Raw genomic sequence first — 20,646 nt, forward strand, 5'->3', positions numbered from 1 at the left:
TAAACAAACAAACAAGAAAACAAACACATGAAAAACCAAACCAACAAAAATTCAGCAAATGGTGCTGCAATAAGGGGATACGCACATGGAAAAACAAAGAAAGGTGACTCCCACCATACAGCATACAAAATAATGTCTTATGGCCATTAGTAAGATGAGGCTCGGTTACTAGCTTAGCTTCACTGAAGGGTAGAACCAGCCTTACTATCTAGCTAATAAATATGCTTTAGACAAGTGGAACAGGAGAGAAGGAGATGGTTAAACAGTTGAGCATAATTTCCAGGTCTCAAAGCCAGTATCACCTCCAGAAGGGATAAGGGAAGCATCTATACAACTAGACCTATAAAGCTAGGCCATGCTCTGTGATAACTGCTCTGGGGCTTGCCAGCCAAGCAAAGGGGTTATAAGTATTTATGGAAACTGCTCCTCAGAAAGGGAACGCTAGCTGAACTAAACCAAAGACTGAGAGCCAAGAGGAATCAACTGGGCACCAGAATCAGAGTGGTGAAGACGGGGCAAAGACAAAAAAAAAGGGTGAAGATCAGCTTCTTGGAAGTGATATGAGTATAACAAAATTCTTGTGGGAAATATGGGATAGTTCAGGTTCATACATTGGGATTCACTCTGAACTTCACCAGACTAAAGGCAGAGCCTTGAAGGTGATACATCTGTGTGGACACTTTCTACTTTTGAATCCCTGCTACCTGAGTGGAGTCCAGAGTTTCTTCAGATTTGACAGGTAGGAGGCTGCTGTGTTATTAGGGGGATGCTTGAGGAGTCTGTGAATTCCAGATGTGCTCCTCTGATCCTCTGATGTATAGCCCACTAATCCATCAAAAGTTACAGGTAACTTCAGCACCACGAGGTGTCCAACCAAACACTCTGGCACTTCTGACACTTCTCAGACTGTAGTTGTACACCTTACATGACACCACACTCTCCACGTTTCTTCCAATCACTAGGCAGTTCTTTCTTTCTCTTACTGGCCTCTTTCTTTGCCTGCTCCTGGATTGATTGGAGTTCCTTGGGGCTCTATTTTAGACTTTTTTCTCCACTTGGCTCTGTCTCTCTACAATTATATCTATCTAAACCATGACTCCAACAACTATTTCTATATGTTGTTGTAATCAAGCCTAAATCACCAGTCCATTTTTGTCAGCTCTAAACTCAGAGATCCAGTTTCCTACTGGATCTCTTTTCTGGTGGTCTTGCAAGCACGTCAAACTCAGCATGTCCTAAAAGAGACACACCATGTATCTCCAAAATATCTTCCCAGTCCAGTACTCTCTTATCTCCAAAATATCTTCCCAGTCCAGTACTCTCTTACTTAGTAAATACCACCACCATCCACCTAGATGATCAAACCAAAAACCTCAGAGTTATCCTTGAATTGTCCCTCTCCCTCACCATATCCAAGTTCTGCTGGATATATCTCCATAATATACCTCAAATCCATCCATTTCTCCACTGCCTCTGCCCTATGTAGTCCAAATCACCATCATCTCCCAGCATCTAACGTTGATCCTCTCCAATCCTTTGTCTATAAAGTAGCTAAAATGCAATGCTGACCAAGACACTTTGCTTTAAACCCTTGCATGATTCCCATTGTCCTTAGAATGAAAATACAAGCACCTTGTCATGGATTTCAAAGTGCTACATAATCTGGCCCCCACCTATCTCTTCAATCTTATCTCATATCACATCCCTACTCTTTGCTCCTAATCCACAGAATTTTCATTCCTTTCATGTTCTCTCACCTTTGCATATGCTGATCCCTCTGCCCAAATCATATTATTGCCTACTTTCTATAAAATACTACATCCTTAGTACCTAGGCATAACATCTCAATAAATATTAGAATTAAGAAATGAAAATTAGAATGACTATTTTAAATGAATTAATATAAATAAATGACACAATCCAGATAGACTGGATTATCTCTCCTCATGGTGAGGTGAGAGCAAAGGTGGATGTCTATGGAAACAGTATACCATAAGAATCTGCCACAGGTTTGATAGGGCTAGGTGTAGTGAACATGGTTCTTCCTTGGCAATGGGTACAACTGGTACCAGGACATTGGTGGTGCTGAGACAGGTACATGTGGAGAAGCATCCCCATGCTCCTGCTTGCACTGAGCCACCTGCTAAGTGAGGCCACTTGCCTCTGGCATCTGTCCTAACTTATCTCAGATGGGTCCAATTAGCCTCTCTCGGAAAGAGGTAGAAGGCCTGAATCATTACACATTAAGTCCTTCCTTACCTCGTCAAGTGTGGTCTGGCAACCTCTGCTCATGCTAGGGGAGTGCACATCTTCACAGCTGCTGATCTTAATGTTTTCATTAAGTTCCCAAACCAGTTTAACAAACTTCAATTTGATCATTTAAACCATCATCCCTTCAGACTCTCTTGAATAAAAATTGCTCCATCTCTCAGATTGCCTCCCCTTCCCCTGCTTCTCTGCCTGAAATGGATCTAGATTATGAAGGGAAAGGACTCTGCTGGAACAGGAATGAGACAAAGTACTTGAGCAGGTGGTTCTCTAGCTTCTTAGATTTTCAAGGCACTGTTCCTTTTCCCACTTCCTGTTTACTCTGCTGGCAATCACAGCCCAACTCTGTGGCTGTTATAATTCTAGGGTCTCTCTCACCCTAGAAATTGCCTGAGTGGCGCCCTCTGGCTGGATAAATTGTATTGAATCTCTCCCTGGCACTATTTTTCTGAGTCTGGCTGTGACGTCTAAGACACCCTCAGATATTTGCATTTTCAGCACAGAAGCCCTTCACAGTCTCTGCACCAAGAGCTTCCCTGTTGCTCGTGGGAAGTACCCCACATCTCGACCCCAAGGAACAGACATTTTCACCAAGTTGCATTAATGCCTCTCTCAGAATATGTCTCCATTAATGCTACCATTTCATTTCCTATTACCTAGTTCTAGCTTAAAACAGGTTGTGTCCAGGCTCAGCAAGAAAGAATGCCATCATGATACATTAATAACGTCTGTTATGGATGGACAGTAGGGGATTCATACTATGCATTGGGAGTATTTGCTGACCTTTAATCTCTTCTTCCTTCAAATCCATACTACCACCAAATTAATCTGCCCCCTTTATCTTTATTTATCTAAATATCACTCATCTTTCAAGGCCTAGTTTAAGCTTTACCTTGTCTATGAAGGCCAACCTGGACCGCAGCAATCTCATCCTGTTCCGAATTAATACCACTTATTATCTAGTTATCTAATACTCCTATTAGTTTATAAATGTTAATAATAGTACTTATTGATACTTGAAGTGGCTTAGAAAATGGTGGTATCATTAATGCAAATATTTTAAAGAACATATGAATGGTTACTTACAGAAAATATCTGGTCCTCTGACTATCAGCAAAGGGACCTAGGAGTTATTCTGAAGGATAGTATTGGTAAAATGTTTTGGTGAAAAGATACTATCAAAAATAAGAATCTAGAAAAAAAACAAACTGTTTTGCTTAAACCAAACTAAAGAAAGCATTATGCTTGCTCACTATACCTCAATAGTAACAGGAGCCTGAGATTATTTAGTATGATTTTCATTCTGCATTACTATATCAATTCATGCACTGAATTATATTTGGCTATATGTAGTCCAAGATTCCCTTTCCTCTCCAGATCAGTGGCCCTTTGTAGAAAGAGGATCTTGCTCTGCCCTATAATACCACAGGATTCATCAGGTAGACAACAATCCAAAGTGAAGTCTTAGTCGAGATTTTGAGGAATCAGAGATAAAAACATTCTCTTGACTTTACTAAGTAAGCAATAGATGCTCACTGTGCCAGTTTGAAAGTATTATGTATCCCAGAAAGGCCTGTTTTAATCCTGATTCAATCTTAGAGAAGCAGCCATCTTTTCATCCTGATTCAATACCCTAGGTTGGAAACTTTTGATTAGATTATCTCCAGGGAGATGTGACACACCCAATTGTGGATATGACCTTTTGATTAGAAGATGTGACTCCACCCATTCCAGCTGGGTCTTGACTAGTTTGCTGGGATCCTTTAAAAGAGGAAACATTTGGGAGAGAGTCAGAAATGACAGAGCCAACAGAAACTTCAGAGCAGAACTAACACAGATGCTCACACTTGGAGAACAGAGACACAGATGTTTGGAGATGCTTGGAGCCCAGCAGACATCGCCATGGATGTTAAGCAAGCCAGAACCTGGAGAAAGCCAAAGGAAGCCGAGATGAAAGCCAGCCCCGGAGAAGTAAAGTGAGAAACCCCCACAGGAACAGAGGCTGAAAGCAACAGAACCCAGGGGCAAGGGACCAGCAGATGCCAGGCATGTGACTACTCAGAAGACAGAGGTATTCCAGACCCATCGACCCCTCTTGAATTAAGGTACCTTTTCCTGGATACCTTAGTTTGGACATTTTTATAGGCTTAGAACCATAAACTTGTAACTTATTAAATTCCCCTTTTAAAAAGCCATTCCAGGGCAATGGTGGTTCAGTGGCAGAATTCTCACCCTCCGTGCTGGAGACCCAAGTTTGTTTCCCAGTGCCTGCCCACGTAAAAATAATAATAATAAATAAATAAAAATAATGCTTAAAAAAATGGCCATTCCAGTTCTGGTATATTGCATTCCAGCAGCTTGCAAACTAGCAGACTCACTAAAATACATTACAATGTAAACTCCATGAGATGAAGGGTATTGTCCAGTGTTCGTTACTGTATCTCCAGAGCCAGATACACAGTGACAGACACATAATAGTTGACCAATATATATTTGGATAATGAATAACTAATATTAGATGGTGATAATATACAGAACAAAAATTAAATTTTTTATTCTACAATCTGTCCTTTTTTGAGAGAGGTAATCATCCTTATTCCAGATTATTCCTTTCCTACTTCATTTGTTGTGCACTCATGGCAAAAGTTACAGATAATTAAAATGGACCATAGACCTAAATGTAAAAGCTAAAACTATAAAACATCTAGATATAGAAGAAAACATAGGAGAAAATCTTTGAGATCTTGGTGAGAGCAATGATTTACAAAACGCACTAGCATTCAAGAAAAAGTTAAGAAATTATACACAAACAAAACTTAAAACTGCTGCTCTTCAAAAAACACCATAAAGAAAATGAAGACAAGTCACTGACTGGAGGAAATATTTTAATATATACACTCACAAAGAACTTGTATCCAAAATATATGAAGTACTTTATATAACTTGGTAAGACAGACAATCCAATTTTTTAAATGGGCAAGTGATTTGGATAGAGTTTGCCAAAGATGAAACAAGCAAGTGAAATGATGCTCAACACCATTAATCATTAAAGAAATACAAAATAGAACCATAATGAGATACCACTACACACTATCGGAATTATTGAAAAAATAAAAACACAATACCAAGTGTTGGTGAGAATGCAGAGCAAAAAGAACTGTCATGCAATGCTGGTAACCGAAAAATGGTACAGCCACTTTGGAAAACAGTTTAGCAGGATTTTTTGTTTGTTTTTCACTCCTGGGTATTTATCATAGAAAAATGCAAACATGTATCCATGAAGACTCATATGTGAGTGTTCACAGCAGCTTTATTCATAATGGCCCAAAACTGTAAGCAACCCAAATGTCCATCAACCCAAATAACCAAGTGACTGGATTAACAAATTGTGGAAGAAGCATGCAATAAAATACGATTCAGCAATAAAAAGGAATGAACTATTGATAAATACAACAATGTGTACGAATATAAAAAACCTATACTGAGCAAAATAAGCCAGACACGGGGTACATACCCCATGATTCCATTTATATGAAGTTCTCCAATAGGCAAAATTAATCTACAGTGATAGAAATAATCTAAGTGATAGAAATATAGTGATAGAAAGGGTCACAAAGGAATGGGAGGGGTGGGGAGGTGGTAACAAATATGTTCTATCTTGAATGGGGGGATTTCACAGGTTTATATATCAATCAAAACTCACTGAAATACACTTAAAATGGGTGTATTTTCTTGAAATATAATTAAAAAAAATAATCTTGAAACAGTTAAGCAGTTATATAAAAGACTTTTTTTGTTATCAATAGCGGCTGGCTAACAAATTGTTACAGAGGTAAATCAATCCATCAGCTTTCTGAAACATACCAAAGCAATGAGTTCTCTATCCACTGGAAATGGGGGAGGTTAGGGAATCTGTATTCCAATCCACAGACATTATAAGATGAATTTGCACACTCTAATTTTCAACCTAAATTAAAATTTTAAAAATTAGACTAAGCTATGATAACTGTTGAAAAACAAATTTTTTATTAGAAGGGTAATGCTTTAAGAGTCATGAATCCCCACTATGGAAAAATAGAACACTTCTAGTACATAATCTGATTGGGGCCTGGTCCTTCCAAATAGGACAGAAAAAATAATCTGGCATGTATTCTGGCAGCATTATGAAACAGGGTATGAACAGAAACCACCTTCAGAGGCGCAGGCTAGAAGAGCCAGATGGATAAGGTTTTTATTTAAATGTTTATTATGACCATTTTTAACTCTGTCAGGCACTGAAAAGGCTGTGAAAGCACAGGAAGGGGAGAGAGCAAAGGTAAAATCTGCTAACTGCCGTTTCTGGAACTTTAATTCTTCAACAGAATCAGAGGCAACAACCAAAGAAATAGTTTGCAGCAGAACCAGGCAAGTCAATTAGCATTTCTAGCTCCCGAGATGTTCTCTATCAGTTTCAAGGCCTGCTTCCTTAGGCTTCCCTTCCATCCTGCAAGGCTTCTCCTCCGTGGAGAAAGAAGCATTTTAAGTGCCTCCTTCCTTCATTATCCTGGATGTCTTCTCAATCTCCCTCATCAGTTAATATCTGTTGTCAGTTTGGTGTGTTTTCTTCCAGACAATTTCTATACACCTCACTCGTTTTTAAAATTGCAGGTATGCAGAAACTTCGGGTATTTATGTGACACCTAAGACTCAGAGTCAGAGCTCTGAAGCTATGAAAGTCAGCAGTACCCCACATAGTAATGGTTTAAAAAGGTGAAAAAGTAATGAGACATCGAGTAGAGATATGAATGAAGCTGATCTGGATAGGACTAAGGTACATCAGAAGACCGGGTAAAGGATGATATTGTCTATCTTAAAACTTCAACTTCTGTGTGAGACTAAAGGGAGAGATGTTTATTTGGTGTAAAATTTCTATTTTGGGTAGTGCATTTCCTAATTTAACTCATATGGTCAGTTTAATTGAACACCGTAAGTACAGGATTATGGTCAGTTTAGTAGAACACCATAAGCACAGGGAATCTTGAATAGGGCCTGAGATTTTGTTGGTTTGTCCAGGTTAGTGTGATGCGCCGATAAATCCCAGAGTGATTTGGACAGGGAAGAAAGAAGTATTTGTAGGGTCCCCTTAGGGGGATGGGGAGAAAGAAAGAAAGATTCAACTTCCCATTTGGAGGATTTCTGATACTCTCACAAGCAGTGGGGTCAACCAAATCAATAGGCTGAGCCCCCAATCTTGGAGTTCACCCCTATGAAACTAATTTCTGCAAAGGATAGGCTAAGCCTACTTAAAATTAGGCCTAAGAGTCACCCCTAGAGAATCTCTTTTGTTGCTCAGATGTGACCTCTGTCTCTAAGCCAACACAGTAAGGGAACCCACTGCCCTCCCCTCCTATGTGGGACACGACTCCCAGGGTTGTGAATCTCCCTGGCAACATGGGACAGAAAGCCTGGAATAAGCCAGGACCCAGCATCAAGGGATTAAGAAAACCTTCTTGATCAAAAGGGAGAAGAGAGAGATGAGAAAAAATAAAGTGTCAGCAGCTGAGAGATTTCAAACACAGTCAGGAGGTTATTCTTACTCATTATATAGATATCCTTTGGTTTATAGTGTATTTGAGTGGCTAAAGGGAAGAACCTGAAATTGTAGAGTTGTGTTCTATCCAGTAGCCTTGTTTTTTGAAGATGATTGTGGGAAGATATGCTGTTTACAATGTGACTATGTGATTGTGAAAGCCTTGTGTTTGATGTTCCCTTTATCTAGGACATAGACAGATGACTAAAAAATACGGATTAAAAAAATAAACAAATAGAACAAAGGTTAAAATATATTGGGTAGATGGAAATACCAGTGGTCAATGAGAGGGAGAGGTAAAAGGGGTATGGTATGTATGAGTTTCTTCTTTTTATTTCTTTTCTGGAGTAATGTAAATGTTCTAAAAAATGATCATGGTGATGAATATACAACTATGTGATGATATTGTGAGTCACTGATTGTACACCATGTATAAGAATGTTTCTATTTGTATGCTGTTTTGTTAATAAAAATATATACTTTTAAATTGTGGGTATGTGTGATACCAATAGGATTATATTATACATGTTATAATACAACTTGCCTTTCATAAGTATTGATTTTCTATTTCTTTTGTATCTTCCCATCACACTGGATTAAAACTGAACATATAAAAATCCTGCCAAAATTGGAGATAAGGAGTAATGAGGTTCAATTATTCTTCATATTAGATAGCCTATTAATTACCTATAATAGGATGGATTTGGGCTCAAGTTCACCTGAACAATGAAGATCCCAAAGACTGCCAATACAAAGACTTCTAGCATTAAAGGGTGTCAAGCTAATGAGTTCCTACAGGCAATAGGGAAAAGGTTCTTGAGCAGGGAAATGGCATGATGATGACAATGTTTCACAAAGAATAACATGGCAACAGTGTATATAGTATAGACCAGAAGGAGAAATCAAGTAGCAGAAAGTCTCCTTAGGTGGCTAATACAGAGTTGTAGATCTGAAGAAATAAAATTCTGGATGATAGTAGTGGCCAGTAAAATGAAGAATTTATCTGGATTATAAAAAGGTAGACTAGAAGAGTAAACAGAACAAACAATTCAAATTAAAAGAGCTAGATTTGAGTTCCAACACTGAAATTTATAGAGGTGCGACCTTTGGCAAGATACTTCCCCACTCTGCATTTGATCCCTGTCAATAAAATGAAGTTTGAAATACCAGAGCCTTTAAGATTTATTTTTTCAGCAGAACCGCTTATTTCCTGTAAGTAAATAAGTAAATAAATAAATAAATAAAACTTCAAGGAAATCTAATTTGTAAAGCAAAACGAAGATTGCTCTGATTGAAGTACAGGCAAAGGGCTCAGGGTCCCAGCCATCTTTCATTTCACTCCTATCAGCCAGCTCTGATGCATCCTTGAGGAATCTCTAGAGAGTCAGGGAACAAATTTTGAGAAATCTTTAAAGACCCTACTACCAACTCTAATATTCAATGGCTCAAGGGATAAACTTGGCAGAAGAGCCTGACAATAGTGACAACTTTAACACTTGCTATACCATCATATCATAAAAAGATGAATTGACTTTCACTAAATTGGTCTATAATTCCTTATGGCCCATCTGATCCAAATCCAATTTCTGTAAAACACCTCATCCAAATCATGTGCAAATAGTACTCTAACCTCTATATAAACAATTCAGTCACAAATAAATCACTTCCTAACAATTAAGCTCACTGCAATTTGGGGTACTCTAATTATTTAAAAAATTCTTCCTTATTAGCCAAAATCTGCCTCTTCCTCACAACTACCCTTTATAATAAAGGTACTTGGAGGGTCAGTGGTAGAATTCTGGTCTGCCATGCGGGAAACCCAGGTTCTATTCCCAGCCCATGCACTTCCTAAAAACAAACACACGAACAAAACAAAGGAAAAAGCAAACAACAACAACAAAAAATCAACAAACGGTGCAGCAATAATGGGATACATGGAAAAAGAATGAAAAGTGACCCTGCCATATACCATACAAAAAAATAAATAAATAAAATAAAGGTCCTATTCCACCTTCTGGAGCAAAATGTCCTTATTCCACCTTTCTAGCTAAACCAAGCAAACCTAAGGCTTACTCCACATTAGAGGGCTTCACCTATTTGAAGGCAGCTATCAAGTCTGCTTATCACCCTTTATTTTTTCCTTTGTCTGCCATGTATGTTCCATGGAGGTGCCTGCTCCACTTTTGAATCAATTCAACATTTTCTTAGCATCTAAAGACAAGTAGGTTTTCATTTATTCATGACTTTAAGGGGACGTAAGCCAGATGATCATTCTTATAACAAATGACTAGCTTTGATAATGAAATACAAACAGAACCCAAATTGTTTGATAACTACTCTTTTCCTGCTAAACAGTAGCTGCTCTTGGTGGATTAGAAGTAGATTGTTAAGTCTTTGGCCCAAAGCAAGTTGTAAAAACATTTAATCAGGGAGCCAAAGAGAACCAGAACTCAAGAACCAGTGGAGCAGGTAAAAATAAATAAATAAAGGGAACCATCCTGACTCCAAATCTTGCAATCTAGCCAACTCATAGGGCAATGGAATTCTCACCATTCCAAAATTCAATTATCACAAAGTGCCACAGAATATTAATGTTAGAATTGAAGCTTCATTCACCATTCCTCATCCTACCCATTCCATATTCCACTACCAGGTTTCTGGAATCAGGGTCTGTGGCTTGTGCCTGAGTATCTGCCAGTCTGGGTAGAATGGGCATAGGAAGTAGGACTGAGTCCCCAAGGAGAAAGCAAGCCAGCATAGCCACAGCCTGTGATGACTGTGGGAGAGCTGAGCCTTTACGGTTTCCTGTGCTCCAGTTGTCCTGGTAACCTGAGGCCTTCTTATTTATGTTGGCATCAAAGGGCCACCAAGAGCGGAAGAAAAGATGAAACACCAAGAAGACTTGCAGGAAAAAAAAGTGTGGGTAATGCAGCAGTTATGCCACAGGAGGGTCAAGCCTGGGGCACAAGAATTACCTGGTGGGGTAGGGGGATATCTTGTAAATATGTAGATATTCAGATTCTACCTATAGAATTTCTGATTCAAGAGGTCTAAGATGAGGCTCAGAAACTTGAAACTTTCAAAAGGCTACCCCTACCAAGTAAGTCAAAGACTAAACTTGAAAAAGCCAAGCTAAGCAAACAAATCAGCAGCTGGGTAGAAAAAGTATAACCATCTAATCAATTTCTGAAAACCAATTTTCTGACATAGTTCTCAGTAGGGGGGCAGTGGGGTGATTTTTTTTCCCTCCAGGGGACATTTTCAAAGTCGGGAGACTTTTTAGTTGTCACCATTGAAAGGGTGCTACTGGCATCTAGTAGGTAGAGGCCAGGGATGCTACTAAAATCCTATAATGTACCAGACAGTCCCCCACAAGAAAGAATTATCCACCTCAAAATATTACCAGTGCCAAGGTCGAGAAATTTGTGCAAGGGAGGAGATCCTGCCTCCTCATCCTCATCCCCCCAACTTCTGAGACATCAACACTTCATAAACAGTTTAAGGCCACAGTACAGAGACTTATGTGACATCCCCCGAAAATATTTTTGACCCCAAAATGTTTTTTTTTTTTTTCATTTCTAAATTTCATTAATGATATGGATAACGAAGAGATAAGAACAACAGACAATAAAGGGAGGAGGTATGGACAATAATAGTGAGCCAAAAAGGGAATCAAGGGAGGATGATGTAGTCAGTGACAACAGTGGGAAATGAATGCTGCTCCCTCAGTGGATGCAGCTTATCCATAACCAGACAGGTGGAGGGATGATAAACTTATTCAAATAGCTTATAAGCAAAGAACCTCAAGAAATAAAAATAGTCAAGGAAACTGTGAAGAAGTAGCTTTACAATTTGTCTAGTGTAGATCTGTAATGAAAAGACACTAGGGATTCCTCTGCAAGAGGATGCTTAAATAAAGAATCTCCAGCAATGGTAAGAAACAAAAATGAGAGAAGTACTAGGTCAGGAGATGTGATTTAATCAAGAGTCGTTCTTAAGCTGGATTAGGTGATGACATGTCTCCACTCATTGGGTGGGTCTTGATAAGTTTATGGAGTCCTATAAAAGAGGAAACATTGTGGAGAATGAAAGAGATTCAGAGAGAAAACACAGCAGAATGACATAGCCACTTTCATAGAAGCAGAGTCTACCAGCCAGCGACCTTTGGAAATGAAGAAGGAAAATGCCTCCCGGGGTACTTCATGAAACAGGAAGACAGGAGAAGCTAGCAGATGATGCCGTGTTTGCCATGTGCCCTTCCAGATGACAGAGGAACCCTGACTGTGTTCACCATGTGCCCTTTCACTTGAGAGAGAAACTCTGAACTTCATCAGCCTTCTTGAATCAAGGAATCTTTCCCTGGATGCCTTAGTTTTGGGCATTTCTATAGACTTGCTTTAACTGGGACATTCTCTCAGCCTTAGAACTGTAAACTAGCAACCTACTAAATTCCCCCTTTTAAAAGCCATTCCATTTCTGGTACATTGCATTCCGGCAGCTAGCAAACTAGAACAGTGGTGGTGCTCAAAAAGAATGAGGAGTATGGCTCAAGGAGGAAGAGAAAGTTATTTTAGAGAAATGGGATTTAGAAAAGCAGAGATTGTACAGCTACTATTGGGAGAGAGACTTTAAAGAAAGAGATTAAGCAGAGATGTTTTGGGGATTATAGGATGTGAGATACAACTCTCTACCCCTTCTAAGAAACCTTCAATAAAAGCTGACATTACTCATCAGGACTCTGAGGGTTGGGTTTGTTGTCTCAGTTGTGACAACACATGAGATCGGGCTCCAGAAAGATCCAAAAGCCCAGCTAAATGTTTTTACTGTTTATGAGATAAGCATAAGATTTCTGCAGTAGCCAAGAAGAGAGACATGTGACAGGTACTAACTCCCAGTATTGTCCAATACTGCCCTCTTGCCTCATCTGGCTAATAAATTAAAATTGAATAAAATTTAAAATTCCGTTCTTCTGCTCAATAACTACAATTTTTAAGAGCTCAATAACCACATGTGACTAGTGGCTACTGATTAGACAGCACTGGAGTAAATAAAAAAGCTAAGACAAACAGTTAACTAAAAACAAACCCTTTCCAAATCTTTAAAGAGCTACTACATTGAAAAAGAAGTACATTTCTTCCATATTGTTTCAAAGAACAGAACTAATATATGTATTACAGTAACAGATTTCTGCTTAAGAACTCACAAGTAACTAAAGCTAGATAATGGTAGAACGTGCAGTCTCCAACCACAGAAGGAATAACCCATTCCATTCAGTGTAAAGACCATCAGCAAAGACCTACTTGACCATCTTCCAGAGATAAGAAAAATTCTAAGTCTTGTTTTGAGTAAAAGGAAGAATTAGATGCCTTTCAAGTATCTAGTTTTGTGCCTTTAATTTTAAGAAAAGAGCAATTTACAAATGAGATAAAGGTGAGAGTCATAAATGGAATTTTTAAAAGTCACTCCTACCAAAAGCAGATGGTGGAATAGCCTGGAAAAACTGAAACATATAAAAAGAAAGAATTTAGTCAAAATGGTTAATGTGGTTTGTTGGGTGTTGGTGAGGGGGCTATCATGAATGTAATAATTATAAGCAGAAAAAATAATAAAGACAAATTTGGTAAGAATAGTGTCAATGGTACCAACTGGAGAAGATGGAATAGGAAAAATTCACTATGAGTTATTACTGGAAATTTGACTATACAGTTGCTGAGTACTACAACCATTCTCTTCCACAACGTCTTTTACATTCTCCATCAGAGAAACTGGCCTGTATGCATACAGCAATTGTATGTTCTTAGCACTATGGCCCTCCATTCCATCCTCCTGACATTCACCACAAGTCATCTCTCTCAACTCCTGAAACAGCCTCCTTCATGAAGTCTCCTCATCTTCATAGGACTTCACAGGAGTCCTTCCTTCTTCAGTATGAACACAGAATGCCAAAGCTTCTGTACTAGCTATGAATTCACCCATCCCTGTGTTCCACCCCAACCTGTATTTGTTTTTATTATAATGTAACATACTAATATACACAAACTCATATATTGGTTTACAGTTCTATTATCTATGCATTTTAGTGTTTGTGTGTGTGTATGTATGTAATGAGGACATTCATCAACTCATGCATGTGTGATAACATCTAGCATTTATAAGCGCTGAGGAATCTGGCACCAGGATTATGAAATTCTCTATAAATCACCTAGCACAGCACCAAGTTTAAATGGACACATAGTGAGCATTATGATAATGGTCACATCATGTTTCTGGATACAGAATGTTGGGAGAAGAGACTGAAGTAGATGTGAATTTGAAAACTTTTTTCTTGTAGGAAAATAATGGGAACATTAACACTATTTATCTAGAGGAAGAATGTTTAATTACAGAGTAAAGGTTGAGGCCTGGGTGAAAGTACGCATAATGGTGTTTAGGAACAGTTCAGAATAAGAAACAAGTAATAGAAGAGGAAGGAAGGTAGATGTGGCTCACACAGAATAAGTAATCAAAGCCTAGCTAGCCTTTTAAAGATTTGAGGTCTTACCAAAGAGAAAGGAGGAAAATGAGAGGATTTTTAAGAAGAGTGTTAAAGATGGAAAAGAGCCAGCAAGGGTTGTGGGTTTAAAAAAAAATCAGTGAAGAAGTGGTAGTGTATGTTGGCAAAAAGTGTGGAGTTGAGAGGGGGTAGAGAATTTATAGTAGAGGAAGTTAGTGTGAAGTTTTCCTCTAAAGATGCCCAGCAGAGCAAAGAAGGAGTGAAGACAAAGGCCACTGGGAATAAGATAGGGCTAAGGCTGAAACACAGGAGGACAAAATAACAGAACCCAAATAAGGAGATATTCTCTATTTTTTCTTAAATGACCCAGATTTTCTTGTTTGGGGTCAAAGGCAATTGCTGAGTTTAAGAATCTTTAAAATAACTTTTAAAATGCAACAAAAGTACACAATTTGGTAAATTTAGTCATGCAATTTAAAATTATTATTGAAATTACCAGATCAGTGCCTAATTTTTCAAAACATTGAATAGCGGGCAATAATACTAGACACCGATAATCTTGCCTTTAAGCTACCCACTACTATCTTGCTCAAAAATCAGCGGTGGCTCAGCTCCACTCTACCTGGCAGACCCTACCCAAATCCTTCATTCTGGCATTCAGGGCCTTTAATAATCCAGCCAAAACTGCACCCAAAAGCCCTGACTCCTGCTACTTCCTAAACCCCCTTCACTCTCCACAGAAGCCTTATCTCTAAGGTTTGGCTGCTTTCACTTTCCCTTCTGATATGGAATTCTCACCTTACATCTAAAGTCTCTCCGTTCTCCAAGGCCTAAATTGGCACATTTCTTCTACTGCTTCAGGCAACAGAATCTCGCTCCTCAGCCTCAAACCTCTCAGAACCTTTACTCTTCCCTTTCTGGCCCCACAATCTCCCCATTCTCCTTTGCGCGCCTCTTTCCCTCTCTACGTGCGCACTCTGGGCCCTTTTATCTGATTCTCCCAGGAGCGCCCTCCCCATCTGCCTCCATTCAGCCATCAAACTGTTATTAAGCGCATTTCATGCCTGTGGAGAAACCAGAAAATGAGTCCCCTTAAAAACCCCTTCCCCCATAAACGTTGGCAGAGCCTTTCCCCGTGCATCTCTCTCTCTTTCACGACCCTCCCAGGGCTCCTCCCGCCCAACTGCCCCCTCCCACATCTCTCCCCGGGCCCCCGATCCCCAAAGACCGCTCTCCTCTCCCTTCTCGCCGCGGCCAGTCCCTCCTATCCGGCCGCGGCTGCAGCCGGGGGTCTGCGGTGACTCACCGGAGGGCTGACCCGCCGGGGACCGGAATGCGCTCACTTCCTCACCCTGTGCACCTGCCCGGCGCTGCTGGAGCACGGCCCAGCCGGGCCTCCGGCGGATGTTTTGCTTGTCCCCATGCGCGAGCCAACTGCCCCCTCCCTGCCCCGCACGCCAACCGCCGCGCCCCAACCCTACGCACCCCGCACAACTGGTGCCCAGAGCGACGCTTCCTCAGGAGTCATGGTTCGGCCCTGGCCTCTGAACCCCCTACACTCTTTCTCTGCAATCACAACCGTGGCCTCCAACCCCAAGAAGCTACCCGAGTGCAACGCATGCGCCCGACACACACTTCGCAGGCAAAGCAACCGGTTTTAGCAATACCCTCCAGTAGCCCCACCCAACTTCTGGGAGAAGGTTCCTGGCCCAGACTCGGGCTGTCATACCAGAAGCTCCCTACTCTCACCCCCATATACCTACTTAATCCTCATTATAGGTGACTTTCACTTCTCCTGTCCCCATTACCTTACCATCTCCCCCATTCCCAGTGGGTTCCCTTGGCCTTCCAGCACCACCACCATTCACATCCTCCTCTTACTGGGTTGGCTTCAGGTTGCCAGGCCATAAGGTAGTCTATGGCCCAACTTCTCTGGGTGTCAACTTGACCCCCTTCCCCAGAAAGGCAGCAGCAGAGCTTAGCACTGCCAAGACTTCTGAGCCCTTGTGTCTAGCAGGTGTCCTAATCCACCTACTCCAGCCAAGAGAAGGCTAAGGCCATGCCTCCTACACACCAGCATCCATATTCAAGGGTGAGAGCTGCTTTTTTTTTTTTTTCCCTTGGCACTCTGAAATGGAAAGGGTACTGGAACCCATTTGGTGAATGTGGTGCATTCTGTATCTCTATTCACCTAAGCTGTCTTTCTGGAACAGGACAACTAGAGTTAGAGGTTGAATAATGTTCCTGAATGCTGAAGAAGTGAGGCAAGGCCTGAAAGGGGTCTAGTTGACACCCAGGAAAGTTGGGCCATAGACTATCTTCTGGTCTTACAACCTGGAGCCAAAACAGGGGGAAGATGTATATGGTGGTGGTGCTGGAAGGTGAAGGAAGCCCAGTGGGAATGGGGGAGACGGCAAGGTAATGGGGACAGGAAAAGTGAAGTAAGTATGTGGGGCAAGAGTAGGGGGGCTTCTGAAATAAGACCCTGAGCCTGGCACAGTTGTATCTGACCCTCTGGATGACAGCTGTATCTTAACTCTCTGGATGACAGGGAGCAGAAATCTCAGAGTCATCAGGACTACAGCCTTAGAAGGAAAAATGGAATAGATGCCCTAGTGGTCCTGTGGGTAGGAAGGAAATAGTTGGAATAGGATCTTTGAAGTGTGGAAAATGAAAACAAAAACTCCAGCTTACCCAGGGACGTTTAGTACCAGAGATGGCTAGCATTAGAGTGGCCAGAGAGAACTTGAGAGTTCAAGTGAGTGGGGATGGGAAGAATCTAAATCCTAATGAGGGCAAAAAGCAGGGGTTCTAAAGTTAGCTACAAAAATGATGAGAAAGTGATACCTTTTCCTGGGCCAGACAGAGGTGAGGGTACTGAACTAGGGAAAGAAGGGTTAATCAGTACCATTGTTTCTCAAACAAGAATTTCAGAACTTCAAGGATACAAGGATTAAAACAAAAATGCTCCTGGAGGTATTTGTTTTTTGAAAGTGGTGGTAGGGATGATATTTAAGTATGAAGGGGCACAAGTGTATATCTGGAGAAATATCATATGGGGCAGAGATAAAGGTGGCCCTTCAGCATGCCGACTCCTTCTTCAGCCTTTTGTTCCCCAGGTCCCAGCACCCCATTGACTTCCCTGCAGGGTGTGAGGTATGTCAGGAAGCAGGAACCTGCCAATTCTCCCTGGTGCATATCATAACTGAACAGAAGCCTTCAGTTATGCACACAGCTGCTCAATATCATTCAAAGAAAAATGTCCACCCATTGTCTCTGGACTCTAAGACCAATCATAGTGGCTACTATTTTCTAAAGGCTATGTGCTAGGGACAGTGCTAAAAAGCATTATCTCATTAAATCCTCATAACAACCCTATGAGTTCGTAGTATTATTTCCAATTTGTAAACAAGGAAACAGGCTTAGAGAGGCGAAGTAACTTGCTAAAGGTCACATAGCTATTAAGTGGAGTCCGGATCTGAATCCAAGTAGTCTGACCCCATAGCCTATGCTATCTATCACCCATCTTGGGGTCCATAAGAACATGCAGGAAACTCAAAAGAGTATGTCAGAAGATAAATTCCTAAAACCTCATCCATCATGTAGAAAAGAAAGGAGGCACCTCTGTGAAACTGGAGTGACATACTATTAGGGCATTTGGAAGAAATGGTCCTCTCTGAAAGGGAAAGAACCATCTCCAAGTATGGGAAATGCTACATCTGCTGTATGTTTTGGGTTAATGAACAATGGATAGTTTGTCTCCGGGGTATCTATGGAAAAGAGACACTCCTCACCCTCACCCCCACCCCCACCTGAGAAATAGCCTTGCCTCCAGGATACTTTCAGGGAGACCCTGCCCCAGGGACTGTCAGAAACATTCTCCACTCCAGGTGCTTATTCCCTCTCCTGGATGGAGCCTCTGGCCGTCGCACCCTACTGCAACTTCTCGGTTTGGCTTGGGCACTGGATTAGCCATCCCCAGGAAATGCCTCCCTCCGGTCCAGGCAGGGATCCCAGCATACACACCCCTGGAGTGTGTGTGTGTGTAGGGGTGGGGGTAGGAGGATGGTGGAATGCTTCCTTCTTTCCAGGTCAGGGAAGAGATCTGGGGACCACCTGGGGGCCCTCACCCCTCCCACCTCCTTGCTGGGGAACTGCCCAGTCCAGTGCCCCTTGCATGGCTACCTCCCTCCCACTAGCTGTGCTGGGGCATGAATCAGCTCTCACAGCTTGTTAAAGCTAGGCCTCTTGTTTTCATGCCCTCACCTCAGGAAATAGAGTTACAGCTTTTCCAGCTCTACTCAGCAGGGGGCCAGGGTCCTCACTTTATAAACATCCCCAAGCCTGTGAAAGCAGAGGGCACAGTGATGGTGTGAGACAGGAGCCCAGGGGAGAAAGAGAGAAACCAAGACTCAAGGAGAGAAACAAAAGTCAAGGAGACAAGACCAGAATAGCCGAACCGAAGACAAGAAGGGTTCGAGAGGACTGTGCTGCAGGAATGGCCCTGAGGCTGCTCTGGACTGGACAGGCCAAAGGGATCCTGGGAGGCTGGGGGATCATCTACTTGGTGATATCTCTACTCCTCCAGCACCCAGGAGTCCACAGCAAATGCTACTTCCAAGCTCAAGGTAAAGCTGGGTGAGGCATTAGACACGACAAGGAACAGAGGGAGCTGGGGGGACGGAGACCTAGAAATGATTGTGTCAGAATACCCAGACTCCCTCTGACTCTGAAACAGGAAGGAAAAACTAACTATGGCAGTAGTGTGCACTTACCCTCTCCTCCAAGACCAGAATGAATTGAGTCTACTCCCACCACTGCCCCCTGTACTAATGTTTCCTGTTCTTCCCCAGCCCCCTGTCACTATGAGGGGAAGTATTTTACTCTAGGTGAGTCTTGGCTCCGCAAGGACTGTTTCCATTGCACCTGTCTGCATCCTGTCGGTGTGGGCTGCTGTGACACGTGAGTGACCAAGAAGAGCCAAGAGAATTTGGCTATGACATGAGGGATGGCCAGTGAGTGACCAGATTACTGTGATTTGAGAAGGAATGGAGAGCAGTAAGAGTTGGCCAAATCTGAAGATACCACCAAGGGTGTGAAAGATAAGGCCTCAGGCTACAGAGTGAGGGAAGCAGGGGTGGGTCTGGAGGCGAATTATCTTAAAATGAAATGAAAAAGTCCATATAGGCTAGAACTTACTTAGGGGGAGCAAGAGGTCACTGAAGGCAGATGTAGGAAGAATACTGGAAGAACAGGAATATGGGGCAGAGATAACGGTGGCCCTTCAGTATGCTGACTCCTTCTTCATCCTTTGGTTCCCCAGGTCCCAGCACCCCATTGACTTCCCTGCAGGGTGTGAGGTACGTCAGGAAGCAGGAACCTGCCAATTCTTCCTGGTGCAAAAATCTGATCCTCGGCTGCCCTGCAAAGGGGGAGGGCCTGACCCAGAATGGGGCTCAGCTATCACCCCTGATCCCGCAGCTCCTGCTCCCCACCCCAGCTAAACTCAACTGATCACCCTTCTGCTGACTGCCTACTGCTGCTGCCATTCCCAAAGAAACCACTAGCAGCTGCCAATTTATTCTGAATAAATAAATTAATGCTACAGCTGAAAGCCTGCCTTTCATTGTCCATGCCACTGGGCCCTAGCTGGAAAAAATGGGCCCTACTAGAATCCAGGTGCTGGGTTCTTGGTGTTCTGAAGACAAGCAGTGCTATGTGGGGTGGTTGGGCCAGTTTCAGATGGTTATAGTGCTGGTCCTGGGGCCTGGGGCAGCATATGAGGCCAGGGTGGGGCTTGTAGGCAGCACCTTGATGGGGAGGTCCCAGCTGAAGGTGTCCACAGGTACTTGCTCAGGCCCTGTCCAGGTGGCAGATTCAGACTGTTCCATGGGGGGTAGGAGCACCAAACCTGGTTCTCGGGATGTTACAAATTCAAAATGCAGTCGCCACTTCAGGGACACTGTGGAAGAAAATGATAAAGGTAAATGTGTTAGAAGCCAACAAGAGAAAAAGCCAATGACGGGATATGGTTTTGTGAATAAAAAAAAAATTCTGTAATTCAGGAAGAGAGGGAGGAATCACAGGGCAAGAGTTTTCCCCAAGAAATCCAGTGTGTTAACTAGGGACTTGAGACAAAGATAGGGGATAAAGTACCTGATAATCCCAAAGTGGGACAGTCAGAATTAGGTACTCGAAGTAAATGTTCTGAAGGATCAGAGACCAATGCATCACAGGGTCTCAAAAGGTAGAGGTGGGAAAGGAGATTTGCAGAGCTTTTAAGTTTTGGGATCAGTCTATCTAGGAAACAGGGAGA

General features: G+C 41.9%; 2 protein-coding genes across 12 annotated transcripts in view; one reads left to right on the forward strand and one right to left on the reverse strand.

Annotated features, from left to right (window-relative positions):
* The window catches only part of RGP1 (RGP1 partner of RAB6A GEF complex), a 58,705-nt gene that overhangs the window by 34,899 nt on the left and 3,160 nt on the right, over nucleotides 1–20,646 (reverse strand). For 5 of the 8 annotated variants that reach the window (XR_013170338.1, XR_013170332.1, XR_013170334.1 and 2 more), the window contains exon 9: nucleotides 15,637–20,292. Coding sequence is in view for 1 of the 8 variants with exons in the window: in XM_077147762.1 (XP_077003877.1) it covers nucleotides 20,069–20,292 (224 nt within the window). In the remaining 7 variants the exon portion in view is untranslated. Of the gene's footprint in view, nucleotides 1–9; nucleotides 20,293–20,646 lie in introns of those variants that run through there. The other 3 variants (XR_013170337.1, XR_013170335.1, XM_077147762.1) reach the window with 2 other exon arrangements.
* On the forward strand, nucleotides 15,769–19,932 carry MSMP (microseminoprotein, prostate associated). 4 transcript variants are annotated; one of them, XM_077147767.1, is made up of 5 exons: nucleotides 15,778–15,859; nucleotides 16,348–16,422; nucleotides 18,602–18,958; nucleotides 19,184–19,292; nucleotides 19,654–19,932. In XM_077147767.1, the coding sequence occupies exons 3-5, from the start codon at nucleotides 18,829–18,831 to the stop codon at nucleotides 19,832–19,834; spliced, it is 420 nt and encodes a 139-aa protein (XP_077003882.1). In that variant the 5' UTR covers nucleotides 15,778–15,859; nucleotides 16,348–16,422; nucleotides 18,602–18,828; the 3' UTR covers nucleotides 19,835–19,932. The 4 variants fall into 4 exon arrangements, with proteins under 4 accessions (XP_077003880.1, XP_077003881.1, XP_077003882.1 ...); XM_077147765.1 differs by having other exon boundaries at nucleotides 15,769–16,422; XM_077147766.1 differs by lacking the exon at nucleotides 16,348–16,422 and having other exon boundaries at nucleotides 15,769–15,972.

Source organism: Tamandua tetradactyla, chromosome 2 (genome assembly GCF_023851605.1).
Source record: "Tamandua tetradactyla isolate mTamTet1 chromosome 2, mTamTet1.pri, whole genome shotgun sequence".
NCBI lineage: Eukaryota > Metazoa > Chordata > Mammalia > Pilosa > Myrmecophagidae > Tamandua > Tamandua tetradactyla.